Here is a 21,639-nt window from a genome sequence, read left to right on the forward strand (position 1 = left end):
TGATGCCAACGTACAACCTCACTGACTAGTTGGCCCATTGTCAGGTGATATTGGCCAACTGGTGGGCGTGATTCTGGCCCTAGTTTGATTCTGTCATGTAAATGCTGAAATCAGCCTTGAATGACTAAATTATAGGACCTCTTAAGTGGAGCTGATTTCATGTGGCAAGAAACACTTCTTGATAGTGTCAGTCTCTGGAATTCCCCCTCCATCATTCGGTCCTGTAAGGTCCCATAGCACTTTGCAAGTACCTCTGATATGGCATTTATTGGGACCATTGTCTGTCAACATTTATTATTGTGGGAAACGACATGCATGACGGCATGAACACAAATGGAAAATGTTAGCATCATGGCTGACTTAAAATCTATTATTTGATTTCTCAGAGCATTGATATTCAAAGGATTTCTATTTGCATAATCATGATCCACAATGTATCGCACAGATACATATAGGGGTGTGTGTGTGTGTGTGTGTGTGTGTGTGTGTGTTGGGGGGGTGGAAGGTGCCTTTTCAGCCTATTGTAAAAAAAGAACTGACCTTAAACATGACTTAGCATTTCATGTAAACCCTGAGGTTTTGCCAATGACTGGAAAAAGAACTACTTATTGTAAAGAAATCCTTACATGAGCTTCCCTGATCTGTAGATACTTAAAGTCCACCAATCTTCAGTTGTTTTCCTTGGCTGATTCTTGTTCTTCTGGCCATTATGAAGCTGAATTATTTCTCTATTTCTTGAGTCAGTGGAATTAGTCACACACATCCCTGCCACCGCCCTCCAACAAACTCCATCAGCTGTGAACCCCTGACATCCAAAATAAACATATAATCTAGGTGAAAGCAAACAGTGCTTGCTGAGCTAATGCAAGGGAAGATCTCTTGTCTTCTCCTTCCCTCTCATTTAGAATTTTCAAAGACAGGGCCAGGGGCGGTGGCTCCCGCCTGTAGTCCCAGCACTTTGGGAGACCTAGGCGAGTGGATCATGAGGTCAAGAGATCAAGACCATCCTGGTCAACATGGTGAAACCCCGTCTCTACTAAAAATACAAAAAATTAGCTGGGCATGGTGGCGCGCGCCTGTAATCCCAGCTACTCAGGAGGCTGAGGCAGGAGAATTGCCTGAACCCAGGAGGCGGAGGCTGCAGTGAGCCGAGATCACGCCATTGCACTCCAGCCTGGGTAACAAGAGCAAAACTCCGTCTCAAAAAAAAAAGAAAAACAAGGAATTTCAAAGTCAGTGTCCTGGATTTTCAACTATACCAATAGAAGGGATGTCTTAAATGCAGCACTCATCCAGTCAATCCAGGTACTGGTTCAGTGAACATTTCCTGAATGAAGTGTTCCATGAGTTATGCTGAACCTTGTGCAGAGACAGCCAGTGAGTTCCGGATGTGCCAGTTATCTACACATTTTCTAGCTCCACATCCACCTTTTATTTCCCAGCTTTGTGATTCTGGACCTGGACTTTTAAACATTTTTCTGTTGCCAGCTGGCATAATCTTAAGCTTGTCAGTGGAAGATGCTGGAGGGAGATGTGTTTTCTTTTTTCATTTTGCTTCTGCATTGTGTAGTGGCCAGTGGCATGTAGAGCACCCAGTGATACAAAGCCCCCAGCAAATTTTCGTAGCATCTCATTGAGAGAAGTAGGAGTTCCCCACAAGTCCACTAGTTCCCCTGCCAGCTTCCTAGCAAGTTTGCTAGGGCTCCAGCAGGCAGCTGCCCAGCAGTTTCAGCAGGACCCCACAGGTTTCCCAGTAAGTCTCAGTGGCACCCCAGTGGTGGTGTCCTAGCTAGTTTTGTTGATACCCTCTGCTCTCCAGCTCCCACCTTCAGCATCTCAGCATTTGCTGAGAAGCTACAACTGCACCCTCTCCAACAAGGTCTGACCTTGCAAGGGAACATCTCCCAAACGTTTTTCTTTTTGGTTTTGGTTTTTTGTTTTTTTGATGGTTATTGTTGTTTTAGACAGAGACTTGCTCTGTCACCCAGGCTGGAGTGCAGTGGCACAATCATAGCTCGCTGTAGATTCAACCAAGGCTCAAGCCATCCTCCCACTTCAGCCTCCTGAGTGGCTAGGAAGGACTATGGTTGCCACTACAACTGGCCAATTTTTTTTTTTTTTCATAGGAATGGGGCCTTACTGTGTTTCCCAAGCTGATCTTGAACTCCTGGCCTCAAGCAATCCTCCCTCCTTGGCCTCCCAAAGTGCTGAGATTACAGGTGTGACCCTGGCCACTTCTCCCAAATCTGTTCTTTTCTTGGATCCTCCGCCTCAGCACGAGAGGTAATGGCTGCTCCCTGCATCCACTATTACCGTATTTTTTAAGAGTTCTCTTTACCTTTAATAATTAATCCCATTACTAGTTAATAATTCTTTATATGGAACTTTCCCTCTTGGAGTTATTTTGTGTTTTCTGTCTCTGGATTGGACCCTGAATGATATAATGTATTAAAATGATGCCAATCATACCGATGCTGCCTCCTTTGGCTAGCTGATGAACTAGTCTAGTATAAAGGGCTCAGTCCAAGAAGTTTGTTGAGAATTGTTTAAGTGAATCACATAGGCTGCTTTGAGAATTTTGACTGAAAACTAAGAATTGGCCAGTCCTTAGAAGAGTGGACATAGTTGTCTTACAACAGTGGCCGTGTGAAAGAGTCACTGGACCCTGAAGCTGCCTCACTTCCTGCTGGCTTTTTCCTTCTAGTTTTTTCCCAGTCTGATCAGTGGATATCCTTGCAATTTCTCTGTTTTCCTTAAGGTAGCCTGAGTTTCTCTTCCCTGGACCCAGGAGCCTAACTCTGATGTCTTTTATTATAATAATCAGGAATCCCTAATCAGTAAGCATTTTCCTAATATGTCCTAACACTGAGTTTTTAATCTGTCTATTCTTGTTAATGCCAGCAAGAAAATATCATCTATTTAATTTGAGCAAAAAACTTAAAAAAGAAAACGGAGTTTATTTGCTTGTTTGTTTGGGACACAGTCTTACTCTGTTGCCCAGGCTGGAGTATAGTGACACAATCACAGCTCACTGCAGCCTCAACTTCCCGGGCTCAAGTGATCCTCCCACCTCAGCCTCCCAAGTAGGTGAGACTACAGGTATGCACCTCCACGCCTAGCTAATTTTTTGTGGAGATGGGGTCTCACTGCATTGCCCAGACTAGTCTGGAACTCTTGGGCTCAAGCAATCGTCCCACCTTGGCCTCCCAAAGAGCTGGGATTACAGGCATGAGATACAAGGCCTGGCCCATAAAGAAAGTTTTATACAGTTCCTTTTCTTTGGTAGAAAGGGTCTGCCCTCAGCAGAAGGGGGACGTAGGGGCATGATGGAAGACTATATTATGGATTAGGGCCACCAATATTGCAGTTTCCAATTTTTTCCTGGACAGTCAATCCTACTCTATATTTCTTCTATATTCCTAAACAATTCTTTTTTCTCTCCCCTACAATGGCTGCTTCAAATATTTACTAGTTTCTGAAGTTCCTACTCCATCTCCATATTCATTTCATATTCATATTCACTGCAGCCCTGACCTCCCTGGGCTCAAGCACTCCTTCCACCTCAGCCTCCCAAGTAGCTGGGACTACAGGCACATGCCACCACACCTGGATAATTTTTTATATCTTTGGTAGAGATGGGGTCTCTCCATGTTGCCCAGGCTGGTCTCAAACTTCTAGGCTCAAGTGATCCACCTGCCCTGGCCTCCCAGAGTGTTGGGATTATGGACGTGAACCACCGCACCTCTGTATCTTTCTATTATATGTTTTAAATTCAGCCCTTGGCTAATCTACCTATGCACCCAATCACATTCATTTATTCATTCATTTGTGTAGTAGACTGCCAACTGATCCCCAATAGAGATTGCTGGCATGTATCATTAGTCTCTTCTTTTCTGTCTCCTCTCACTGAATTCTGCTGCTTAACTTTAATGTGATAGCTGGAACCTTATCTTAGACCAAAAAGAAGGAGGGCCTCATTCTAAGGATGGCAGACTAAAGAGGAAAAAGGAGCCTGGGTCTCAGGTCTCCATGGAATAGAATTGCCATGCCACTCCTGGAGGCTTTGCCTCTACTATTTTATATCAGAAACTTGTGGTTAAGCCACTGTTACAGGTTTTCTGTCCACTCTCAGCAAAACCTAATTCTTTTTTTTTTTTTTGAGACGGAGTTACGCTGTTGTTACCCAGGCTGGAGTGCAATGGCGCGATCTCGGCTCACCGCAAACTCCGCCTCCTGGGTTCAGGCAATTCTCCTGCCTCAGCCTCCTGAGCAGCTGGGATTACAGCAAAACCTAATTCTAACTAATCACAGATTTGATATCTGGAATTGCACACCAAGTAACAGAAGCTAAAAGAGTGTGTATGAGCTTAGTGAAGGAGGTTGGGTGTCAGGAAGCATGGACACAGGCACGTGTGGGCTGGAAAGTGCTTGATTCTTTTTTGTTTTTGTTTGTTTGTTTTTTGTTTGTTTTTTTTTTTTCTTTTTTTGTCTTTGGATGATTCTTGAATGTAGCATCCTCACATTTTCTCTCTCTTCCAGTCCAGACTCTTATCTTTATATTTTCAGTCCCTCTCCTGGCCTTTGCATTATTTACTAATCTTCAGTTTCCTGGTATTACCTTATTAGTACACTAATAATGTTTAAATAGACTTACTCTGGTAGCTGTTTCCCTTCTTGGTTATCTTAGGTCCATTCCCTTCATTATCGAAATTCTTGCATTCACTGCTCTGCAGAATCTCAATCCTGAAGGGAGAATTTCAGACAGTTGGTAAATTTGGTCATTCAAAGCTTTAAAATAAATTCATACTACAAAAGAGACTGCCTTATTTGCATTGCTTCCCAATGGAACAGTTCAGCGATAAAACTCATTACCTATTTTGACAACCAAGAAGTTGACATTAGCCAGAAACAGTTGCTAGCACAATAATTATCTTTCCTAACGCATTTCTTTAAAATCATTGTACTTCCACACCATTGTTTCTCTCTCTTTCCTGAACCCCCTGGGTCCTATAAAACACATGTCATCAGATTACACCATCTACTGTCCCTCAGTTGTCTATATCATCCATAGCTAATATTTTAATACTTACAGAGTTTAATAGATGGCGCAATACCTCTTTCACCACTCTTGCCATAAAGTGATTCCAGTGTCCACTGGACAATCTTTCCAATACTCAGACCTCTCAATTTTTTGACCTCTTGACCTCCAACGATTTTTTTCCTTCATCTGCCACTTTCCATGGTTACATCACAGACCTGCCCATCATCACTGACTGGCACCTTTCCAAGGTTTCCATTTCAAGCATCCCGTTCTCTAATCACCAACTCCCATATTTCCTGCTTACTTTCTCTAAGATGCTCTCCAACAATTCTTTAACTCTCCTGGGTCCTCCATTCTATTCCTCCTCCATTCATTCCACTGCAGCCCCTTTAGCCTCCATTGCAGTGAGATATTACAAGCCACCATTCCTTGCAGCCAGCTTACCCAGCTTCGTTTCCATTGTCCAATATTATAAATCACAGCCTTGTAAATACTTAACTCCCTTGCTGCGGTCTCCATCACACTTGTCTAGTAATACCCAAATCCAAGTTAGATACAACTCTCTGTCTACTCAAGTGACTGAACATGACTGGTCCTGTTTGTGGTCACCCCCAGTGCCGCACTCAAGGGGTTTATGCTGTCCGCCTCTGGAACTTTGAGTGCTTCTTTAAATGTTGCACCCTAGGTGCCTCTGTTGCCCACGTGGATGCCTTGGTGTACCATCCAGGTCCCCTCCAGAGTTGTCCTGAATTCAGGCCAGGTGCACAAACATTCCTTTATCTACCAATCACCGCTGCGGGTGGCCTAGGGAGCAGGTTTGACTTTGAGGCCGGCAGCTTTCATGAGCCAAGGGCAGGCCTGCAAGAGATTCAGCTGGAGCTGTCAGCCACCAACATTCCCCGCTGCCGGGGGCATGATGCACAGGCTGTTCTAACCAAGTTGCTCCCCTCCTCGGGGCTTTTGCACTTCCTCTTCCTTCTGCCTGGATGTTCTTTTCCTAGGTTTCCAAAGGATGCACTCCTTCACTTCCCTTAGGCCTATGCTCAAGCATCTGGTTGCCAGAGAGGTGTTCCCTAACAGCCGTATATAAGCTAGAACTCTATCCTTCAATATTCTCTCCTATCACTCCGCTTTTTCTTCATAACATTTAGCAACACTTGACATATTTTATTATGTTAGCCGCTTTGTTTGACCTTCCTTTACTAGAGTGCAAGCTCCAAGAGGACTGAGTTCTGGTTTGTTTGTATCTCCTGTGTCCCAAACAGTTCTCGGTCTTCATTAGCTACCAATACGTGAACATATATTTGTTGGGTACACAAATTGAAATGTCTTAAATTCATAGTAATCAGCTCATAAGGCAGAGTGGTTTAGTGGAAGGAGCTTAAGGTTTTGGAGTTAGACTGATTTTTGAAAACAGCTTTATTTAGATATAAGTAGCATATAATAAATTGCACGGTTTTTTTTTTTTTTTTTTTTTGAGACGGAGTTTCGCTCTCATTACCGAGGCTGGAGTGCAATGGCGCAATCTTGGCTCACCGCAACCTCTGCCTCCTGGGTTCAGGCAATTCTCCTGCCTCAGCCCCCTGAGTAGCTGGGATTACAGGCACGCGTCACCATGCCCAGCTAATTTTTTGTATTTTTAGTAGAGACGGGATTTCACCATGTTGACCAGGATGGTCTCGATCTCTTGACCTTGTGATCCACCCGCCTCGGCCTCCCAAAGTGCTGGGATTACAGGCGTGAGCCACCGCGCGTCCGGCCATACTCAATACATTTTTACATATGTATACACTCATAAAGCCAGCACCACAATTCACATAATAAATATATTTTTAATCCCCAGGAGCTTCCTCTTGCACTTTTGTAATCCCTCTTTCCTGCTATTCCCCATCCCCAGGCAAGTACTGATTTGCTTTCTGTTTTTAAGAGTAGTTTGCATTTTCTAGAATTTTATATAATGGGATCAAACCATCTGTATTCTTTTTTTGTCTGACTTTTTTTGAGATTCATCCATGTTTTTCTGTGTTCCTTTTTTTTGCTGAGAAAGATTTCATTTGTTTATTACTTACTTTGGCTGACAGACATTTGGTTTGCTTAGAGTTTGGGGGTTATTAAAAATAATGCTACTGTGAATATTCTGTATGTTTTGCATGGACATTGCTTTCATTTCTTTTGAGTCAATACCTAGGAGTTAGTATTGGTAGGAAATGGTTAGGTCATTTAATACGTATGTGTTTAACTTTTTAAGAAATAGCCAAATTATTTTCCAAAGTGAATGCACCATTTTTCATTCTTACCAGGTATGAGATTTCTGGTTGTTCCACATCCTTGCCAATGCTTAGTATATGCAGTCTTTCTAGTTTTATTGTTTATTTATTTATTTACTGACTTACTTTTTTTTTGAGACAGGGTCTCACTCTGTTGCCCAGGCTGGAATGCAGTGGTGCAATCATGGCTCACTGCAGCATTGATCTCCTGAGTTCAAGTGATCCTCCTGCCTCAGCCTCCCAAGTAGCTGGGACTACAGGTTTATGTCCCCACATCTGGCTAATTTTTAAAAATTTTTTGTACAGGCAGGGTCCCACGATATTGCTGAGGCTGTTCTCAAAACTCCTAGCCTCAAGTGATCCTCTTGCTTTGCCCTCTCAAAGTTCTGGGATTACAGGCATAGCTCCTATGACTAGCTTCTAATTTTAGACATCTAATAAGTATGTAGTGGTATCTCACTGGTTTTAATTTGCATTCTCTGGGCTCGGTGCAATGGCTCATGCCTATAATCCCAGCAATTTGGAAGGCTAAGGTAGGCAGATGGCTTAAGCCCAGGAGTTTGAGATGAGCCCGGGCAACATGGTGAAACTCCATCTCTACAAAGAATACAAAAATTGGCCAGGTATGGTGGTGCACACCTGCAGTCCCAGCTACTCAGAAGGTTGAAGTTCGAGGATCATTAGAGCCTGGCAGGTCAAGGCTGCAATGAGCTGTGATTGTGCCACTACACTCCAGGTTGGGTGATGGAGTGAGACCCTGTCTCAAAAAAATATATATTTTTTGCATTCTGCTAATGACAGTGATGTTGAGGATTTTTTCCTTTATTTTCTGGGAGTATGTCTTCTTTTGTGAAGTGTTTGTTCATATCTTTTGTCCATTTTATATTGAGTTGTTTTCTTATTACTGGGTTTTGAGAATACACACACACAGACACACACACACACACACACACACACATACACACACACATGATACAAGTCCTTTATAAGATACATGATTTGCAATTATTTTCCCCTAGTCTGTGGCTTATCTTTTCATTCCCTTGATAGTGCAGAAATTCTTCATTTTAATGAAGTCCAATTTATCAAATTCTAAAAATGGACTATACTTTCAGTATTGTATATAAGAAATCATCATCTAACTCAACATCACAAAAATTTTCTTTTATGCATTTTTTCTGGATGTTTTATAATTTCAGGTGTGCTACATTTAGATCTATGACCTATTTTGAGTTTTTTTTTTAATATGGTGTGAGGTATGGATCACAGTTTATGTTTTCTGTATATGGTTATCCAGTTGTTCCAGCACCATCTGTTGAAACGTCTAGTCTTTCTCCTTTGGGCAGCCTTGTATCTTTGTTGAAAATCAGTTATCTGTATACATATGGGTTTATTTTTGGACTCTTGTCCCATTGATCTATTTATCTATCTTCATGCCAATACCACCTGGTCTCTATTTTATTTTAGCTTTATAATATATCTTAAAGTCAGGAGGGTAAATCCAGTTCTTTTTCCTTTTTTGTAATCCCATCGTGGTTGAAAGCAGAAGTCAGACTGAGCATTTTAATTCTAGTTTGATCATTTGATTCTTGTGTGATTTCAGACAAGCCAGTTAATTATGTTTATTACTCATTTATGTACCAGTTCATTGTTAGAATTATATATTGTAATTCTTAGAGTAAATGCTAATTATTATCAAAAGCCTGAACTAGGAAAATATCTCTGGAAATAAAAGGAAATAGACAGACACAGTGGTGCATGCCGGTAGTTCCAGCTACTCAGAAGGCAGAGGTGGGAGAATTGCTTAAGCCCAGGAGTTGGAGGCTGCTTGGCAAAATAGCAAGGCCCTGTCTCTCTAAAAAAAAAAAAAGAAAGAAAGAAAAAGAAAAATTTACTGAGATAGTGAGAGGTCCCTAGTGAGTACGTTAAATTTACCCATACCCTGTACCACCTGCAGTTCCGTACAGGCACCTGTACTGGATAAATTAACGTACTCACTAGGGACCTCTCACTATCTCAGTGCAGGGACATGCTCCTGCCCTTTCATCGTCCATGTTGAAGTTCTGCAGCAAATTCTTCCTGGAAGCAGGACCGATCACTTATTTTGAACTAAAAGTTAACAACAACAAATAAAGGTGGAAAAGAAAAGAAAAATAAAATTGGTTGGGATCCCCGAGTTTAAAATAATTATTCTACCATATCAACAATTTTCTGTACAGCTCTCTAGAATTTTTATTTAGACAGAAATTTTTTTAAAAAGAAAGATCTTCTACATATTACTTTGAAACCAAGGTTACAGGAGCTTTTTGGCCCGCTTGGCGTGGCTTTCTCCAACTCTCTTCTTCTTTTCAGTCTTTGAAATACCTGTCCCTGCCAGTCTCCAAGTGCCCCTAGTTACAGGTCAACTCCACACTGAAGGGGAGGAGCTACTTCCTAGGGTCTCTTCCCAGCATCACAGTCCCACATCCCCAGCGACCAACGGTGTTATATGCCTGGGGGCCAAAGAGGACCCTGATTGCTTTGTTTTGTGCCATGTGAATAATATGTTCAACAGGATGGCTGGTGGACGGGAGACATGTTTGACTTTGATTGGATTCATTCTTATCTGTCTTAAAATGGTGAGTTCATCATTCCAACTACCTGCAATTATTTAGGAGAAAAGGGAAAGACACATTTTCTCTCCTTTTTTTGAGGAGTTGGGAAATGGGGAGATAGAAATCGAAATACTTTTGGTACCCAGGTTGTCTATGTTTGCCTGTTTGAAATTTAATGCCATAAAATAGAGAAAGAAAACAAGATTATCATTATATTTTAAGAACAAAGATTTTTGAAAAATCTGTCAGCAGCTACTGACTTTGTTCAATAGGCAGATTCAAAGGGAAAAAAATGAAATAGTAATGGGATCTGCCTCCAGCCTCTAAATTCTATTTAGAGTTGCTTTGTGGTAGATTTGGGTGCTGGTAAATTATTTGTGCAGATAAACACTTGTGTGGATAGAAAACCTGCCCACATTAGGTATGAAAATCTTGTGATTAATTTATAACCGCTTTTATTCATGCTTTACATTTGCTCAAGTGTTGTTTTTCTGTATGGTGCTAATTTTCTAAACTTTCTTTTTCAGGTTGCTTCATTAAAATCAGGTACAATTTTCTGACATGCAAGTTTCTCTTCCTCGTATTTGATTTTAATTTCCATTGTTAATTTACGGGCTACCCTGAAATGTAAAGGATAGAGGAGAAAAAAAAAAATCAACATTTTCTGAGCACTCACTGGGTGCTAAGCACTATATTGGGTCTGGGGGAGATGATGATTGGTAAGACAAATAAATGGATTGAACTTGAAAGATAAATCTTTATAAAGTGTTCTGAGTACTGTATAGAGTCATTTTCTCATATATAGCCATGTGTGAAATATTATAATGATTATCATTTCATTAAGGTATTTTACAAAGTCTAATTTATATAAATGTTCTTGTTTATCTTCTGGGGAATTAAAGGAAAAAATGAGAAATTTTAGATTTGATTAAATTGTCAATATTCCCTACTTTAAAAAAGGCTTTATACTTCTAATATTGCATACTTAAAATATAGACAATAGTCACTCAGAGCTGAAAAGGGACCCTCTTTTAAAAATATTTGATCTCCATCTTTCAAAAGTAGATACGTTTGCCTTTCTGAAGGCAAAAGTAATTTCTCTAGAGGCCCCTCCCAGCTCACTCGTGATATAAATCTAAGTATCTGCAAAGGAAATTGACTTTTAGGAGGATTTTTAGTTTATCTGTAGCAATCACATAATATCAACCATATCACCAGTAAATTCTCATAGTGATTCAACATAAATTGGAACAATTTTTATTTATTATTTTGTCTACACCACAGAAAAGGAAGTGAAATTAAGACAATTTAAAAATTTGATATAGATACATGTCCGAGCCATGAAATTTCATAAAATTCATGCATATATAGTAAGTTTTTAAAAATTATTTCCTGGCCAGGTACCAAGGCTCATGCCTGATTATAGCCAAGATGGGAGGATCACTTGAGGCTAGAATTTCAGGATGAGACTAGGCAACATAGCAAGACCTCATCTCTTTAAAAAATTAGTATTTCTTGCTTTATTCTTATTTACTTGTCTTATTCTTGAGAGATCTTTAGGATTAGCCAGGAAACTATAGGAAGGACTGCTTGGCTGTATACGAAGTGGCTTTTTAAATAAGTGGCCTTTGGGTGAACAAAAATCTAACTCTGTTGTTTCTTACATGGTCCCAGCATACCCAGGACACACCAAGCCCTCAGAACAGGCTGCTTTTTGGTCCTCATAGCATCTGCACTATTCTAGAGAAGTGGCGGGTCAGGCTAAGCTCCTGATGCTGCTGCTAACTGAGCTGTCCTGCTTTCCACTAGGTGGGATGTGTTACACTGTATCGGAGGTTTCACTTGGTTGTGTGTATTTTGATTCTCTTTGGCCTCTGGTATTGCTGTGTATCTGTGTCTGGTCACTGGGACCTTGTGGGCTCGTTTAGATCTCTTTGAGCTGATAGAATGCACAGATGCCCAGATGCTGAGAATCAAAGGGTTTCATTTTTGACTGATCAGAGTTCTTGGTTGCACATCTAGGGAGTAAAGTTTTCTCTTTCATGAGTCCAGTCAGTGGGCTAAACATAGAAGTAAGAAAGAGTAAGGAAATGCTGCTACTTTATGGAGCCTTACACTCAAACTTCTCCTCTCTTAAAGGGCAACATACTACAAAAGTGTTGATCTTCTTTCACTGTTGATGTGGTTAGAGCCTGCCCTAAAACCAGATGTAAAACAGACAGTCTGTCTCTCCAGCTTGTGTTTGCCCCACACTCCTCAGAATCCCACTTTCACAGGACCCCTCCATTGCAGTGCATATGGTCTGGCTTTTCCAAAGCCATCAAAATTTACTTGTCTTGGCTCATACACAAACGTGTGTGCACACGCACATACACACACACACACACGCGCGCGTACCTATTTTCCAAGTGCCCTAACATACACTATTTCACTTAATCTTTACAACAATCCTAAAATGCAGATATTTTACATTTCAAAGTAAATCCTAACATGTAGGTATTTATTATCTGTATTTGCCAAGGAAGGAAACAAGTCTAGAAGAGGTACAATGACTTGCATGCCTTCACACACAAAAGTAATAGCAGGGCCAGGGCTCACACCCAGAGTTCCTGAATCCAGATCCTTTGCTATTTTCCCACCACACAACTCCGAGTTGCATTCTGCTGCATTGGCTTCCTGCACGATGACTTCCATAAAATGTGCCTCTCCCAGATCAACTCCATGAGGCCAGTTTTGTGGAGCCCTCAGGCCCCACGACAGACCTGTGGGGAAAGTCTGTGTCATGCTAACCTTTTAGATGCCTTTCAAACCACTCCGTGAATGCAGGATCAGCCTCCTGTGTCTGTGGCTAGTTTGGCTGTCATTTTCCCAGGAAGTTAGTTTATTCCAGTGAACAGGACTGTTAACATAGCAGACAAGATTAAATGTGGGGACAGAGGAAACAGGAGTTCAGAGACACCAGAAAATTAGAGGAAAGAAGGCATATAGCACAGGATAATTACCTGGGGGAGCAGAAGAGGGGTGTGTGGGCCTGTGTTGAAAGAGAGAGTGCCTGTTGGGGCTTTCCGTTCCTCAGAGGAGAGAGGGAGCATAGCCCTTTCCTACAGAATTGGCTTCCACTGGCAAGTGGCTAAGATGAGCAGGCCTGCGACTTTCCCCCAGTGTATATAACTGTCGTAATTTTCTTTCAATGGCAAAAGAGACAATCCTGGGTGATATTCAAGGAATGTCTGGCCGGGGCACAGAGGAGACTTTGTTCATTTTTGCAGCATGGTTATTTCTGAGATGCTGCCAAAGCTAACTCTCTGGGCTATTGGTACAAAAAGAGAAGGTTGTCTGTATCGTGCACATGGGGACTTGGTTTTGGGAGAAGGGGAGCTGATACTGGAGAATCACCTGTCTGTCTTTACTCCTTCTCCCTCTTTGCCCTATAGTTCTGCTTGTTTGTCTTCCTTTTAGTTTTGAATTTGGCAGATAATGATTTTACCCAGCAAGTGGAGTACATTAAACCTGAAAGGCCAAATGCCACTTTCAAATAAAACCCAGCTATTTTTGTTTGACCTTTTCTTCCATTTGGATCTCCTATATCCAACACATTTTTGAGCCTATGAAATTTTGTAAAGTAGTCTATCTGATTACAGTGCTGTGTCTCCTGCTCCACACTCCCAAGTGTAGGAATGCCTTGTGGAAGTGCATGACATAAGCATCCATATCTCCCTGGCCAACCGTAGCCTGGCCTGTCGCATTCTTGTGCTGAGGCAGATATTTTGATAGAGAAATGGGGAATAAAGTTTACTTTTATTTTATATGAAAGAATCTGAGAATTCTTCCACTCTGATAATATAATAACATGAAAGAAAGTGCTATCGAGTAATTATAACAAAGAACTGGATCCTCCCTCCTTCCTCCATTGTATTAAATGTTATCTGGAAAACGTGCAAAGTATGTGAGAGAGTGACCACAGCTACGAGGCAGAGGCGGGGGAATGGAGATGGGTCCAGTTGGAGGCCGTGGGACGACTGTGGGACCCAAAGGGGAGATCAATGGCAAAGCAGCCTGCAAAATTCACAGAATGCCCAACTAGAGTAGAATCCTCTGAAAGAAAGCCTCTCAATCATTCTTTCTCTCTTCCCAGAGTTCTTTCCTATGTAATTACTTCCCATTCTTATTTAGCTGTTTTAAAGGTACAAAAAGTACAAATTTCTCCATAGGCAACTGGGGAAAACTCTGAAATCCCATCCCTGAAAGAGAGGGTTGAACTTTCTAGCTTTCTTCTGGACAGTAGCTTTGCCTTTGTTTTTCTCTGTTTTTCCTTGATCTGGATAATAAGGGCAAAGCTTATGTCTGAAGGAAGGCATGAGAATGATTTATCTTGAAGAGTAAAATGATGAAAGAAGTCACCCTTGTAGGTATCTTGGCTAATGTATAACTCTAAAACCTCTTTCAGCTCCGGAAATACCCACTATTGATCAGGCATATTCAAAAATCAGCAACAGTATCACTGTAGAATGGGCTACAGTGCCGGGTGCCACCAGTTACCTCCTCACAGCTGAAGATGGGGACACAGTCATTGAAACCATGGTGGCCAATTCCCCAGGCACTGTGACGGGACTAAAGGCTGCAACCTTGTATGAAATCACCATCAGATCCATCAGCGCTGCTGGGAGAAGCCAGGCATCACCTCCAAAGCAGGCAAAGACAGGTGGCTGGTGGATGCTCATCCTCCGTTGAGTGTTTGCTTGTGACTTGGATCAGTTATTCTGGTGCTGCAAATGCAGAATGTGATTTGGTGTCACATGAGTGCCTGCAATTCAGGGCCCAGAAGTGAAAGCTACCAAATGATGCTTTTTGAGAATTCAGCTATCTGTGGAGGAGGTGGCATTTAAATGCCAGATGCTTTGCTTTGGAAAATAAAGCCCATTTCTGGGCATCTTTAAAAGCATCCCAGCTTTTAAATCTCTGAAATAGGGATTTCTGGTTTTACATGCCAAATGAAGAACACGTAGAAGGGATTTTGCTGCACTCTGACCATATGGCATATAGGTTAACAAAACAAATAAAAGCGTTTATAGCTTGTCATCAGCATTACTGAAGTTGATTTGATAAAGTTGTACCTAAGCATATTCCTGACAAGTTATGTGTGCATTAAAATAGTGTGACCCATCATTTCCCCATTGATTTATATTACGATTATAGGACTGTTTTATCTAATTTCTGACCAACTTCCAGTTAAAAGATATTTAGAGTTTCTCTGTTTCCCATTCCTCTGCCAAGCCATTTATGATTAGTATACACTTAAATAGCAATTATTTAATGAAACTCTGTTGTGAATCCTCTTATAAAGCAAATAATTATCGCATAATATGGATAGCCACCTGCAATTCACTTACTTCTAAATTTGAATTATCCTCTATTGGACTTTGGTAACACAAATACATGTGTGTTTTTTTGTTTGTTTTTTGTTTTTTTTTTTTAGTGTTGGCTGCACCAATTCTAGAAGTAAGCTCTCCAAGTTCAGACTCCATTCTTGTGCAGTGGGAAGCTGTATACATGGCAATTGGATTCTCTGTGTCTATTATGCGAGCCAATGGCTTGGGGAGTATATGGAAAGAGAATACTACAAACACTTCCTTGACATTCACCAGTTTAGAAGCTGGGACTCTCTACACCATAAAGGCCTATGCATGGAATGCCAACGGAATCCCTGGGGACGACTCCACCTGCGATCAGAGAACAAGTAAGAACTTCTCAGCTCAGCCTCAATCTTACTTTTGATTAATGAGGGGGGCTGTGCGTTGCAGCCATCAAGAGCAGTGTTACATGACAAGTGCAGAGCAGCTGGCAGCAGCTATTTAAATTTATTATGAAGTTATTTATAGTGCCTTGTCTATTTCTCCTGGGTAGTTTAAACGCTTCCTGCATGGATAAAGAAATGCTACTCAGAATGCACACAGCATGGCACCACCCTCCAATATCCAACTCAATTTCAGCATTCACATTTGACATCACACAGAAGAAGATAATTCTTGTTAGGTTTGCCCATCACCCCTTGTCCCTTTCTGGGTTCAGGCCAATATAAGTAAGTATAAGAATTGGGCCAAATAGGAATTCATTTATTCAGCAGATATTGAGTGAGTGTGTGCCAGCTTTGAGCTGGGATTGTTCTACAGATACAGCAGCAAGCAAGGGAAGGTTTCTGCAGGCACAGTGCTTGATGCTGCAGTGAATTCGTGTTATTCGGATCTGTTTCCCAAAGGTCTTAGCTTGGGTCTGAAGCCAGCACAGGGCTTTCCACTACTGCTCCTCCAGCTATGGGGAAAAGCTGGAGCTTGGTGTGCATTCTCTCACCGTCCCACCCAGGGGTTCCCCGAGCAGAGGACCCTGCAGCATTACAACTGGAGGTCCCAACTGAGCTGCTGGAGTGAGCCAAGAGAATGAGAGAGAGAGTGAGAGAGAGAGAAAGAGAGGTGTTTTTTCTTTTCTTCAGGCAGAGTAAGCCATCCACTGGCAATGTAACCTTAATAGATAGGAGACTCTCACCAACCATATTAGCTATTTCACCACTTGGGGAGGACTCAGGAAAGGATGGAAAGAAACCAGAAATGTTCTCTCCAGCGTTCCCTGTGTTTGGAGAGGTATGGAAGTCCCATAGTCTATGGGTCAAGGCAGAATGTAGGGAGAAGAAAGGGGTTTGCCTATTATACTATTTCCCTAGGGAGGTAGGGTAATCAGAGCCCTGAGGTGATTCACAACAGGCTTGGTGAGTCAGGATGTCTGCCACAAGTCAGTCTCCCTCGACCTTTTCCTAAGCCGGCTTGCTGTCTTTCTTCCTTTATCTTCCCTTCCCGTCCTTCCCTTTCCTTTCCCTTTCACATTGCTTTTTTCTTTCCACATTTGTTGAGGGCCCACTGTGTGCTGGGCATAGGTTAGCTGGTGGGAATACAAAAGCAAATACAACATGATCCCTCCATTCAAAGAACGATTTATGTCAAAGGAGAGACCAGCAGTGAGTCAGCGTTTCCAGTGCCACCTGACCAATGCTTTGCCGGAAGGCTGCAGACACAGCAAGGCACAGGAGGGAGCATCTTCATCAGGCTGGGGGACTCAGAGAGCATTCCACCTACAACTTGTTTCTGAAAGACTTCCCCTTCATATGTTTCCCCATGTTCTACAAAACTTTACAGAGTTTAGATTTCACCTCTGGATTAGTTTCCTAGGGCTGCTGGAACCACAAACTGGCTGGCTTAAACAATAGAAATGTTTGGTTTCATGGTTCTGGAGGCCATGAGGTCTGAAATCAAGGTGTTGGCAGGGTTGGTTCCTTCTGAGGGATGTAAGGAAGAATCTGTTCCAGGCCTCTCTCCTTGGCTTGTAGATGGCTATCTTCACATGCACATAGAATTTTCCCTGTATGTGTAAATTGTGTCCAAATTTCTTCTTTTTATAAGGAAATCAGCCATATTGGATTAGGTCCCACCCTAATGATCTTATCTTAACTGATTACATCTGCTATGACCCTATTTCCAAATAAGGCTACATTCTGAGGGTACTGGGGGTAAGAACTTCAACATATGAATTTGGAGGGAACCCAAGTCAACCCCTAACAACCTCTCACTAGTCTACCTATTTTTCCTAGTTCTCCAACGCCCCTGTGGGAAAAGCAAATTGCCCTAAAACACTGCAGGTTATCCCTACCAGCCTTGGGCCCAGCACTTCCCTAAAGCAAACCTGCCTTTGCAGACAAGCTGACCATGTAGTGGGAGGGGGCCTGTCAAGGTGGCCCACAGGAAACACATGGCAGGTTCCTGGCTTACAGAGAATGAGTTAGGTCCTCATGTCCTCAAATAGGCCTTCCTTGTTTATTCCTGACATGTCCAGAGGATGCTGGTCTCTGCTCACAGACTGTCTAGGCAGTTTCCTAAGGGCTGCTGGGTGGGCGTTATTATAGCACAGATTCCAAGGAACCGAGGCCAATTTCTCCTCTCCCCAGGCCAGGACACCTCCTTATGCTTTTTTTAATGTGGTAGCTCTTAAGAAAGGAAGGCATATTTTCAAGAATGTAGGGTTAAGTGTTTTGGAGACACTAAAAGACTACCTTAATATGTGAGCATCACACTTGATACCTTCCTTCCTTCCTTTTGATGATGGATGGAAAGAAAATATGCTCCTCTAGAAACAATTATGACCTAAAAGCTATTGCAGTAAGAGTTGTAGCAGATGTCAAAAGTAAAGAAGAGGTATGTTCAGTTTCATTGATCAATAACAGAAAATATTTGACATATCACTTAATAATAACATACCCACGTGGCCCTTTTAGTTCTTTCCATTTATAATTTCATTTAATTTTTTTCTTTCTTTTTTTTAATATCTCCTGGTAGCTGTTATGTAGCTATTATACGGTGAGTTTTGTTTTTTACTTATTTATTGATTGACTGATTGATTTAGAGATGGAGTTTTGCTCTGTCACCCAGGCTGGAGTGCAGTGGCATGATCTCAGCTCACTGCAACCTTTGCTCCTGGGTTCAAGCAATTCTCCTGCCTCAGCCTCCCAAGTAACTGGGATTACAGGCGCATGCCACCACGCCCAACTAATTTTTGTATTTTTAGTAGAGACAGGGTTTCATCATATTGGCCAGGCTGGTCTCGAACTTCTGACCTTGTGATCCATCCGCCTTAGCCTCCCAAAGAGCTGGGATTATAGGCATGAGCCAACTCGCCCAGCCTCATTTAATTATTTTAACTACTTATTAAATAGTGTATTAATTCATTCAAAATATGATTTTTAGCACCTGTAGGTGTTAGGCATTGATTTTATTAGATCTATTTACATGTGAGGAAAAATAGTAACAAAAAGGGTAAATGATATGGTCAAGGTCACACAACTTATCATGAGTTTGCGTAGTAGCAGATGTATTACCAGTTCCCAGGCATCATCCTAAATCCCAATTTTATGCTTTAAACACTTGTAATTATCCAACTCTTGGGTACCTTATTCTCCAGGCTCTGCAACATTGTAATGCCAACTCTTACTTTGTTTGTAAGATTACCACAAAATCTTAATTGTTTCTCAAAAATGTAGGTCCTCGGGCCCCTGCCAACATTCAAGTCTCTTTCGATAGTGGGGCTCTGAAGGCATCTTTTTCATGGGCACCAGCAGAAGGAGCTTTCAATTATACTGTGATGGCTTTGAGTGACTCTTCAGAGCTGACCTGCAGTACGACTTTGAGCTCCTGCACCATTTCTTCCCTCCAGTGTGGAACTGAATACCTGATTTCAGTTTTAGCAAGTAATGATGCTGGATCTAGCAAATCATCTTCAGCAGTGACCCTGAAAACTGGTATGTAAGCAAGAATGAGATTGCTGAAGGGCTTGCAGCAGTGACTGCTGTAAGGGAGCCATTCACTGCCAATGTTCCTGAGCACTCTGGAAAAAATGTCTAAATGAAAGCATTGAGTTGGACGTTCTCATGAGTTTGAACAATATTGATAGTGAAGCAAGATATTGTGCATTGCAACAAGCACTTTTTGGAAAATTAGAGGGCCTGGGTTTCTATTCCAGTTCTTTCATTAATAGTTTTTTCTTTTCCCTTTGTAAAGCTGTGAAAATTCTAAGATCTGGTTTGAGTTATACACAGCTCTAACTGTTCATACAGATAACTGCCTTTTCTTTACATCATGTCTCATGACCTAGGTTTGGTGGGAGTCACCATTTTTTTTTTCAGATAAAGGTAGGATATTTCTAGTTCTCAATATGTGTTTAGATATTTTTCTATTTTCATTCTTTTTTTTTTTTTTTTGAGACAGATTCTTGCTCTGTCGCCAGGTTGGAGTACAGCGGCGCAATCTTGGCTCACTGCAACTTCCTCAACCTGGGTTCAAGCAATTCTGCCTCAGCCTCCCGAGTAGCTGGGGCTACAGAGGCACGCCACAACACCCAGTTAATTTTTGTATTTTTAGTAGAGTCGGGGTTTCACCATCTTGGCCAGGATGATCTCGATCTCTTGACCTCATAATCCGCCCGCCTCGGCCTCCCAAAGTGCTGGGATTACAGGTGTGAGCCACCTCATCTGGCCCCATTTTCATTCTTATCAGAGAGATAACAACATACAAATGTGGAGGTTGACTCCTCTATTTAGAAATATCTATGTGTTTTGAGGATGGAAACTAACGGGTAATGAAACTAGCACTTAATGAAGACCTACTGTGTTTCTGGCACTAAAAGTATATTATTTCAGTTAAATCTTACTCAGTGAGGTAGATTCTATTATCTTCTTTTTTAGACAAGAAAATTGAAGCTCAGAGAAGTTACATAATTTTCCCAAGGGCACACTGATAATAAGCAGTGGAGACGGGATTCACGCTGCTCAAGTTTGCCTAATTTCAATGCTTAAAGCCAAAGAACATGTCGGCAATTACAATAATGTCTACTTTATCCAACAGTCAGTTATGTCATTCTAAGTTTAAAAAGCTTCTCGGCAGGAAGAAAAGGAGCTGTCACTAAACTCACGCACTCCATTCCACAGGAAAAAAAAAAATAGAGCTATTCTCTCAGGTCCGAACTTTCTTATCGTTATTTTAGATTAAGGTCAATGATAACAAACTTGATGATTTGGCTTCTCTTTTGATAACTATAATTTAAGGTGGATGGTACATTAGAAGTGATTATGAGGACAGCGTAGCTGAGAGTGGGGGAAGAGAGAAAAAAACACTTTCAAAAGCATAGCAGTTCTGAGTTAGGCAGTTAGGCATTTAATGTAGGGGAGAACTGTGCAGTGTTTTTTAATCTTGGACGCACATTAAGAGCATCTGGGGAGCTTTTATAATATCCCAATACCCAGGTCCCACCTAAGACCAATTGGAGTTGCTGGGAATAGAATCTGGTTATGAAGAGTTTGTAAAAGCTCCCCAGTTGATTCTACTGTGCAGTCTGGGTTAAGTGCCATTGAAATAGTCCTTCACGCTTATGGGTCCAGGAGGTTCTAATGCAGTTTGTGTATAACACAGTCATGATGGGGATGACCTTGACTTATCAATAAAAGAACTACGTTTACTATGTGTTTCCTGGAGCCTAGAAATGTGTAATATGTTTTGGGAAGATTTCCGCTAGAGAAGACTAAAATTTTTGAAGCTTAGCACTTGAATGAACCAACTTTATTTGAATTCATTCTTTCAGAAGATTTTGTTCCATCAATAAATGAGGCATTATGTGGATAAATGAGGTATTGCCTTAACACAGAAAGACAGTCAATGTTAACCAAATTAATCCATGCCTGTTTTTGACATAGTCTAGCATTTATTGTGTGAGATAAATTTTAGGACATCTCCTGGATTTGTACTGAGTTATACGTACTATTTGATTTGTTCCTTATTCACAGCATCTAGTGTTAACTCTGTGTTTAAGATACTCCCTAGAGGATGTAATGGGCATGAGAATGTATTCTGTCATTCAGTGCATGAGAGGCTGCAGTTAGAACTTTCCAGGTTGCACACAGTGGCTCATGCCTGTAATCCCAAAACTTTGGAAGGTCGAGGCGGGTGGATTGCTCGAGTTCAGGAGTTCGAGACAGCCTGGGCAACATGGCTAGACCCCATCTCTACAAAAAATACAAAAATTAGCCAGGTATGGTGGCATGTCCCAGCCACTCAGGGGGCTGAGGTGGGAGGATCACCTTAGCCTGGGAGGCAGAGGTTGCAATGAGCCAAGATCACACCACTACACTCCAGCCTGGGTGATAGAG

General features: G+C 41.7%; 1 protein-coding gene across 1 annotated transcript in view; it reads left to right on the forward strand.

Moving 5' to 3' along the window:
- Positions 1-9,736: 9,736 nt before the first annotated feature.
- FNDC7 (fibronectin type III domain containing 7) overlaps positions 9,737-21,639 on the forward strand; it is a 30,536-nt gene continuing 18,633 nt past the window's right edge. Inside the window, exons 1-5 of the mRNA XM_002751163.6 lie at positions 9,737-9,926; positions 10,430-10,448; positions 14,350-14,604; positions 15,379-15,639; positions 18,982-19,239. Of these exons, the coding sequence (XP_002751209.2) occupies positions 9,852-9,926; positions 10,430-10,448; positions 14,350-14,604; positions 15,379-15,639; positions 18,982-19,239 (868 nt within the window). The 5' untranslated portion in view covers positions 9,737-9,851. The remainder of the gene's footprint in view (positions 9,927-10,429; positions 10,449-14,349; positions 14,605-15,378; positions 15,640-18,981; positions 19,240-21,639) is intronic.

This window comes from Callithrix jacchus, chromosome 7 (assembly GCF_049354715.1).
Source record: "Callithrix jacchus isolate 240 chromosome 7, calJac240_pri, whole genome shotgun sequence".
NCBI classification, from domain to species: domain Eukaryota; kingdom Metazoa; phylum Chordata; class Mammalia; order Primates; family Cebidae; genus Callithrix; species Callithrix jacchus.